The following is an 8,728-nucleotide window of genomic DNA, read 5'->3' on the forward strand; positions in this document are numbered from 1 at the left end:
CCCCCCTCCCCCCCCCCCCCCCCCCCCCCCCCTCGAGTTAGATGAAAAACAAGTATAATTTTGAGCTTTCACACATAAATGCTTTATTCAACTAATAAAATCAGTACTAAATATACGCAAGCAGTCCTGTTGATTTGAATTAATATTCCCACTAATGTACTTTCAGAGGCACATGGAATGCGAGAGAGAGAGAGAGAATAAAACAAAACCTCGACTTACGAGGGAGGGAAGATCCTATCTTTTCCACATCAGAAGAGCTACCTATCCATTTTGGCCCCGTGGAATAAAAGATTGTCCCTTCACTATCAAGCTGAAGCAGCCACCTGAAGGTGAAAAACAAAACAATTGTTTCACGATCATCCCAGAAGAATATGCAAGAAATGATCACCTCTGCACGAAATTATACCATGAGATGATAGCATGAATAGTACCATCATTAGTAGCCTTTACGTGCAGCTCGGTTTCCCTAAAACTGTCTGGCCGTTTCCAAAAGTCAAAATCAAAAATTTTGAAGGGTTCTGACAGCTGAATGAAATAATAAATTGAGTAAAATATTAAATGCTTTAATATGCAAAGGAAGATTTTCTAAATATACATATCTTTAGTACCAGTTTGATCTCTTCTCTGATCGTGTCACAATGCATCGCATATTGTTGTCTTTTAATGCATAAAACGGTATCCGTGCCACTCGGAACAAGGTGAATGCCATCTGATGCTTTTGCCTCTCTATTAACTAAATCATGCAGCTCCCATAAGTAATTGCATTCTACCAGCTGAAAGGGCATTGAAAAAAAAAAGGTTAGAATAGTCAATTGGTCAAATCAAAATAGTGGGAAATAGTTTTCATTATATAGGAACATGATACTCATTAAACGCAAAAGTAAGTGGCTGGCATAAATTGAGGCAGAATTCATATTTCAAATTCAGTTTTACAACAGAAATATCATTGAAAATTGCCTTAAATTCTCTGTTTGTAACTGATAGTTTATCTACATTTTTATTCCTTTTGAAATCTTTGCTCCAGCATTCTCGGGAAGACGGAAATCTAATCCCCTGTTTCTTCTTCTGGATTCACATTTCTCCAACTTGATTTTGCTTAAAGATTCAATTTGCTTCACAATCTCTACCTAAACTCTACAATCACATTACTAACACTTTGATACATGCTAAGAACTAACTTTAGCATCAGGTGTAGGTAACCTCATGGTTTTCTTTCACAGGTTTGATAAGATTGGCCTTGCAACCTTGGAAGCAATCTCTAACACTGGTGAGGTCTCAAATCTGGGTATTTGATTTTACATCATCATCAAGGAGATTAACAAGCAGTTATGATTTTCTCTACACAGCTAAGCATCATGGATCATGGACCCCAAGCCATGGGTTAGAGAAGCAACTTCCAGAAATACAATTCACTAGTACTAAAGCAAATATATTTATTCCTCAAAAATAAAGACAATGCAGGTTATTATGATACAATGTGTAGTCTTCCAAACCAGAAAGTGTTGAAAAGATGGAAGGTGATCAACCGTCCATGGTTGACACAAAAAAATATATTTACAAAAATTGAAAGCTTTTGTAAGTCACCTGGCCATAAGTCGTCGCTCGGTAAGGTACCGTTTGAGGATTTTCCACCAATAGCTTCTCATGAGCATGCTGTAAAGTTGGAATTAGCCCTTCTCCCAACAACTCTGAGTCTAAGATCTCACTAACCTGCAATTTAATAATAAATAATTATTGATTATAAGAAAATAGTATTATTTTGCTATGCATAGGAGTTCTACTTCACAAGTTCTAATTTCAGCTAAACTACACAGTCACCTGCATTTGAAATGGATTGCAGAAACAACTTTTAAAAGAAATCATTTTAAGGTACGCCTCCAAAATTATGAAGCAAAAGTAAGACAAGGGATGCCGAAAATAAATACAACAAGAATAGCCAAAAAATGGCATTTAAATAATAAATAATGCTACTTGTACATAATGGTATACAAACAGATTAGGTATCAAAAAGAGAGTGGAGATTTATATTTTTATTTTTTTGGTTGAAGAAATTCTGATCCAATCAGCACAACCATTAGACAATAGCCCAAGTTTTCAGGGAAGGGGGAAAGAAATTCTTATATATCTTCTTCCTCCTATGGGACAAAAGTAAAAGAGCATCATCTTCTAGTATGTTTAAGGTAAAAGGTCCTAAATGAGCATGAGATTCTGTGAAACTAAAGCATGCAGATATATGAAAGTAGTATCAATTGGTTTTCATTTGGATTCCCACCAGTTTATGGACAGTATAGATGAATACATTAGATATTTTGCGGCAGGCTCATTTAAAATGAGTACAATGAGGATTTCTTTCACGTTATTATTTCTTCTCTTTAAAGTTTGAGTATCCCAGCAAAAATCATTGATGTATTCAGTTCCCCCTGTAAACATAGTATGCTCATCTTCACTCAATAGCTACACTGATTTTCTGTGGTAGGGAAAATCACCAAATGAATATCAATTGCTCAAGTTCAACGCAAACATAAAATATAGGTACTTACAAGGACATCTGCACGCGAAGGGATATCCAAGCCAATTTCCAATTCATCCGACCTCTTATTAATGATGCGTATCTTCCTTTCCATGCCATTGGCTCGGAGAACTTTTCGCATCAATTTCACCATGGGAAGGTATGACTCACATGCAGTCACCATCCCATTCATACCAGACCTCTCCTCTGAATCACCAAAACTCATTGCCCGAGCTGCCATCATTGATAACAAGCCAGTTCCAGCACTGTACGATAAAGACCAGAGAAGTACATTTACCAACAACTAAATCATTAATAACAACTATGGTATATGTGGCTCTGGGTAACCCATATTATGCCAGAACAAAATTAAAAGCATTTAGCTAACAATGCAACCTTTAAGTTTTAATCTCCACTCCTAGCTCATAAAAATGTAAATATTATCTAAATTTCGAACTAACTTATTTTATCCTAACATTTTGAAATAATCAATCTACCTTTATCTTCACATTACTCATCTTTTTGTTCTCTTTAAACTCCCAAAGATAGAATCCTCGGTTTGCAACTACTTCGTCCTGATAGGTTCCACCCCAGGTTAATGGTGAAATCTACCTGTGATTAACGAAAGCACAAGACACAAACACAAATTATGATATGTATTGATCGAAACTGAATTACGGAACCAGAATACAATCAGCCTTTCGAAAGGGCTGTACTCTCCACAATATATTTTTGACTCGCTAATTTGCGTCTTATTGTCCTCCAACTCTTCCCTGTTTATAAGCTACTTGTAATTGATTTTCCCTCACATTTTTACTCTCTAACAGAATAGTTTTCCACCCACTTGCAGGTTATTCTTCTTCTAGGTCCTTCTAGAATGCATGAGGTGGATTGGCGCCTATCACGTCCTTGTGTATATCAGGAAGAGTTTTTCCAGTAAACAACACATTACCAGTCAAAAGTGAAATAATAAATAAATCAAATTAGTCCCATCGACTCACTTAATACAAAAACATCAATAATGAGCGAATTAAATGAACATATTTTTAAGTTGAACTATATTTTCAAGTACCCAATATCAAGAACGTGACAAGGTTTAGTGATGGCCTTCTCGATTGCTTGACGGAAGGCTTTGTTTCGCGGGGTGTCGTTGAGCATGTCGAGGTACGACGTCGTAGCGAGGAGAGGCTGCTGCTTTCCGAATTTTGCACTTTCGTTTTCTTCTTCTTCTATGACTACCCATTCCGAGTCGCCAGTGAGTGGGTTGAGTTTAAGCTGGAAAATTCGCTGAGCCGACCCGGAGGCGGAGGAGGAACTCATCATTCTAGTGGCGGCGGGCGTGGTGGCTCTGGGGTTCAACTGAGAGAGTGAAAGGAGGGCTCTGGAAAGTGTAATAGCGCGATGGCGGGAGCAGTAGAGTGTGGATTTCCAGAAGAGGAGGGCATTATACATGGAGCGTGGCCGATTGTGACACTGTCACGGCTCGATGTGCAAATGCATCCGTGTTTATAAATCGGTTAAACAATTTTTAAAAAGAGGAAATAGGAAAGAATAATGATACTGGTACATTGTGTCATCCAATATGATGTCCAAGATAATGACGTGACATTTTTTCCCCAATTTTTCGCTCCCAGAAGAAAACCAACAAATTAAAACAAAACAAATCAAAAACGAGCCCTACCATTTTTCATTTTCTTTTCATGTTCACTCCCTCTCTATATTTACTGCCCGCTCGCCCGCATCCACTACGGCAACTGCGACGGCGACGCCGTCTCCTCAACGCAGTTGACACTCTGTTTCCTCCACGAGCCTGACACAACGACGGAATGAGTAGTTAGACTTCTCTCTTGAATATGTTTCACTTATTTTTGGAAAATTAATCATTTATTTGCCCTTTCTAGGTTTCAGGTTTCACGAGTTTTACACAGATGAACGCCGATATCTACAACGTCGATGACGGTATGAGTAATCTGACTCTTCTTCGAAAATGGGTTTCCCTGTTCTTCGAAAATGGGTTTCAGTCTTCTTCGAATTTGGGTTTATCCAAAAAAAAAAAAAAAAATTGGGTTTCAATTTTTCATATTTTTTTGACAGCCTTTTTATTTATTTAATTTTTTTTTCATATTAGTAATCTGACAATTAAAGGGGATTTATATTTACTCACCTTCAGAGTTGATGAATTGGGATCGACTAAGTGCTCTCATTTAGGCGGCAAGTTCCTCACTGTTGTTTAGTGTATAATCTTCATCTTATTTCGAGCTGTGTCTCATAATGTAGATTGTGCTAGTTCATGTGAATGTTCTGTATCAACTTAGTTCAACTTAGTTTGGCTGTTTTTCAATTGCGATAGTTATTTCCACAAGTCGGAATAACTGTGTTGAAATAACCGTCATTGTTTCACTGAAAATAACGTTCAACTTAGTTCGGTGAGTGTTTATGAAGTGAGATTATTTCTCCAAATTGTTTGCTACCTGATGAAGGAATTTGTGATAACTTGCAGTTGTATTAATCAATGGCTGGAAAGAATAGGAGGTGCGGCTATCCATGCTATTTCCAGAATGTGGGAAGTAGACTCCAGTGACGTGGAGTCGATAATGTATTACATCTTAGAAATATCCCGAGAGACAAAAGTCGAAAGCCTCCAAGAATGGGTGGCATCAACTGTATGACTGTCCAAAAAAACAATTGATGACATGTTGAAAAGTGTTGTGGAATTAAAGATAGGGAATAAAATTGATCTTTATGTTTATGTTTGTGTCTTCATGTAGTTGTAGCTTACCATTGAACTTATGTAATGCCAGTAATAGGATATTTCAATTTCACTTGTATTTACGTTAATGTTCAGGCACTATCCATGGTTGTATATTTATGTTTACTTCACATAAAGAAGCATTTTGGCAGATTTGCAAATGCAAGCTGAAATAAATCCCTTGTTCCATAAAATCCATTTTGGCAGGTTCTATGTGTATGTTTACTTCATGGTTGAGTATTTCAATTTAAATCCCTTGTTCAGTTGAAACTTGGGAGGTTAAATCCCTTGTTCAGTTTACATCTCCCTGATTAAGCCAATCTAAAAAATGTTGAGACCATCAAAACATAAAAAAACAGCTCAAATGAAGCAAAGGCTAAACTCATAACAAAACAGCTCAAATGAGAATGATATTACGTTACAACAATAATTTTGATGAAGTCAAAATGCAATCTCATGTTACTAATAGTTATATAACAACAGAATAGGCCAATTTGAAATGGCCATGGTTAAAACAAAGAGGCTATACATCTTGGAAAAAAAGAATACGTCCATAAAGCGATACTACATTCTACCTCATTCCATATTCACGAATCCGATTGCAAACGTTCAAAACCGTCAACGCTCTCTTGCGTATAAAAGACTGATGTGTTTGAGAAGATAAGATGCAGTGATCTTCGACCTCATCATCATTTTGTGTGTTCGCGACGTTTTCTTCCGATCTACTACATTTAATCAAAAGGGTTGAATTTGTTGGAACCTGCACATGTTGAAAACAATAAGTTGGTTAAAAGGCAATTAAATGATTACACAAACCATTAACTGATAAGAGTAATGTAGAGATAGCAAAACCTTTTTTCGACCCTTTGATTTTTTTGAACTCGCCTCCAACGGACTTTTTTTGCGCAATTTTTTGGGGGGCACCCTTTCTTTTCGTAAGCTTTCGTCATTCCGAGCTTCAGGCACGTGCAAAAAATAGTTTGTTTGGAATTCAATCCACCCTAATAGATGATTAGACTGTTATTCGTTTCGCGCTACCAAATCTGCCATCTTAGTAAAAGCGTGACACAACCTCTCATACCTTAATTGTTCAACTGTACAAACCAAACCATCGTATGTTGCTTGAACCCGCATGTATGGTCTACTAACATCTCACCTCCATCTTCGCAAGACATACTTCTTCGAAAGCAATTGTACATCATTCCAAATTAAAACCGATATTGAGTGTTTGCAAATGATGCCTCGAAACTCAAACAAATGACAATTGCAATCAATCTCACAATTGTCTCTACGGAAATGAACTGTAAATATTCTTTTCTTCATTCCTTCACTGAGAATGATATCCTCACGTACTTCGTACTTCGTTTACCCGAGAAAGTCTGTCGTAGATAAGACTTCACAGTATACCTTCCTCGTGAATTCTTGTTGGAACTCTCTAAATTTTGATAAGGTACACACATCTTGAAATTGTTTCTCCATATCGTACTTAGTGGCACATGGAATCATTTGTGAAAATGATCTAAAATCAGCTTGAAATTCCTTCTCCACTTTACTTCGCAACGCCCGCTCATATTACTCAACAAAAAGCTTTAAAGAAGTTTTCGAATGCACATAGCCGTCAAAAAATGCATTCATGCTCTCACTCCTTTGTGTGGTTGACATACCAACCCAGAATGTAGTGTTCAGGTAGCATGGTACCCAACGACTTCTCTCTTTATAGAGTCCACTCAACCAATCATGATCTCGTAATTCAAAATGATCAAGCATATTCAACTATCCTTTCTTAAATTCTTCACAACTTAATGTGTCATAGACTAACGCATGTATAATGTAATATTGAGCCTTTGGCTTTGTGAGAGCCAAACTTTTTCGACAACTTCTTTAGTATATGCCATAAGCACCATCTATGCTTCGTGTTAGGGAAGACAATTTGAATAGCATTTTGCATAGCTCGATCTTGATCTGTAAGTATTCCATTAGGAGCTTGATCATTCATGCATTCTAGCCATGTCCGAAATAACAAAACAAATGTGTTAGTATCTTCATTTGAAACCAAACCACAACCAAGAATAGTTGATTGCCCATGGTGAATGACCCCCACGAAAGGAGCAAAAGGCATATCATACTTGTTAGTGAGGTATGTGGTATCAAACGTAACGACATCCCCAAATTCCTTATACGCTTCACGACTTCTGTTATTTGTCCAAAACACATTTCTCAATCGACAATCATCATCCAAGTCCATACAAAAGAAAAAACCAGGACTACGAGTTTGCATTTTCGAGAAATATGCTTGAATTGCAATGACATCCCCTTCCCAAAGTCTTAAACATCGCACTCTCTCGATGAGGTTTCTGCAGTCTTTCTCAACACATGTCATGTTATCAAAACCACCTGCCTCCACTACAGTTGAATTAAAGCTCTTATGCAATGGTATTCCTGCTATGTCATTTACCTCAAGCCTTCTTTTCACACGTTCACTAACTTGCCTATTACATCTGTACAACCTAGACTTAGATGGATTCATTTTATGGTTATGCTTTAAATGCACAATGTTTATTCGAAATATTCCATGTGCATCAGAGGACACAATCAATCTGGCTTTACACCCAGTTTGGATTGTTGGTAAAGGATTCAAGGAAGTACTTTGGTTACGATTTCGTCGCCCTTCTCGACTACAGGTAAAACTCATACTCCTTACTATCTCATCATCTTCCCTCTTTGTAGTTCGTTTTCTAATAGGAAATCCTACATGATAAGCATCTCTCTTGTAAAATTCGAATACTTCGGTCTCATCCGCAAATTTCATACCAACCGTAGGCACAACTATCTCATTTTCAACACCTACCATTTTGTTGGCCAAAACGTCGTCACCCAGAATATTAGATGAGTTAACATCCACTCCTTCAAGAATGCCATTTCACGTTAGGCTTTACACCAATAGACATGATATGATTGTTTCAATGTAAATAATATGGTGATAAGCAATTAGGCTGCTTTCCAATTTTTTATGAAATATGTCATCCAATGTTGAACCTAACACTTATAGCACTTCATCTCTATCAAACAGAACACAAAGAAGCATTTCAAATATCAAAATTCAACTATTTTAATCTGGCCATTTATTGACATTGGGCATATGACGAAATTATAACTGCAAAATTCACGAATGAAGAACGCATACCTTGGTCGGCGATCTCAACAACCATGTTGTCCGAAACATCATGTGACCCTCCTTCAATATACATGTCGTTCTCTACAGAAACGGAGGAAGAAGGAAAATCAAGGGTTCATTTCAAATGGAATTTTCTACAGCCTAAACTATGATATTTCGAATGGAAATGAAAAAGAAAAGTACCATTTGAGCTGGTGGTATCTTCAAATCGACCGGCAACCACATCGGGGAATGACATAAATTGGTCTGAAAACCCTTCCATTACGAGGGTGTCGAACGCGTTGCAGAAAAAGGG

At 37.3% G+C, this 8,728-nt stretch overlaps 2 protein-coding genes and 1 long non-coding RNA gene across 4 annotated transcripts in view; 1 reads left to right on the forward strand and 2 right to left on the reverse strand.

The window, feature by feature from the left end:
• LOC111393900 (protein arginine N-methyltransferase 1.6) overlaps nucleotides 1–3,995 on the reverse strand; it is a 14,735-nt gene extending 10,740 nt beyond the window's left edge. Inside the window, exons 1-7 of one of the 2 annotated variants that reach the window (XM_023019676.1) lie at nucleotides 3,582–3,664; nucleotides 3,007–3,121; nucleotides 2,541–2,775; nucleotides 1,585–1,710; nucleotides 609–773; nucleotides 407–525; nucleotides 220–323 (exon numbers count right to left, since the gene is read on the reverse strand). In XM_023019676.1, coding sequence (XP_022875444.1) covers nucleotides 220–323; nucleotides 407–525; nucleotides 609–773; nucleotides 1,585–1,710; nucleotides 2,541–2,753 — 727 coding nt within the window. In that variant the 5' untranslated portion in view covers nucleotides 2,754–2,775; nucleotides 3,007–3,121; nucleotides 3,582–3,664. Of the gene's footprint in view, nucleotides 1–219; nucleotides 324–406; nucleotides 526–608; nucleotides 774–1,584; nucleotides 1,711–2,540; nucleotides 2,776–3,006; nucleotides 3,122–3,581 lie in introns of both variants that reach the window. The other variant, XM_023019675.1, reaches the window with a different exon arrangement.
• A 383-nt stretch (nucleotides 3,996–4,378) lies between these two features.
• Nucleotides 4,379–5,452, forward strand: LOC111393901. The gene is made up of 2 exons (XR_002702510.1): nucleotides 4,379–4,468; nucleotides 5,010–5,452. It is a non-coding gene; the product is annotated as an uncharacterized LOC111393901 (long non-coding RNA).
• Nucleotides 5,453–5,649: 197 nt separating this feature from the next.
• On the reverse strand, nucleotides 5,650–8,435 carry LOC111393902 (protein FAR1-RELATED SEQUENCE 5-like). Its single transcript, XM_023019677.1, has 2 exons — nucleotides 6,111–8,435; nucleotides 5,650–6,018 (listed from the first exon to the last, which is right to left on the reverse strand). Exon 1 carries the CDS (start codon nucleotides 8,107–8,109, stop codon nucleotides 7,066–7,068), a length of 1,044 nt encoding a protein of 347 aa, XP_022875445.1. The 5' UTR covers nucleotides 8,110–8,435; the 3' UTR covers nucleotides 5,650–6,018; nucleotides 6,111–7,065.
• Nucleotides 8,436–8,728: the final 293 nt, after the last annotated feature.

This window comes from Olea europaea, chromosome 4, assembly GCF_002742605.1.
Source record: "Olea europaea var. sylvestris chromosome 4, O_europaea_v1, whole genome shotgun sequence".
NCBI lineage: Eukaryota > Viridiplantae > Streptophyta > Magnoliopsida > Lamiales > Oleaceae > Olea > Olea europaea.

Bases quoted from the DNA above. Each gene is read 5' to 3' on its own strand.
- LOC111393902 (XM_023019677.1), bottom strand. From the start codon at position 8,109: ATGGTAGGTGTTGAAAATGAGATAGTTGTGCCTACGGTTGGTATGAAA.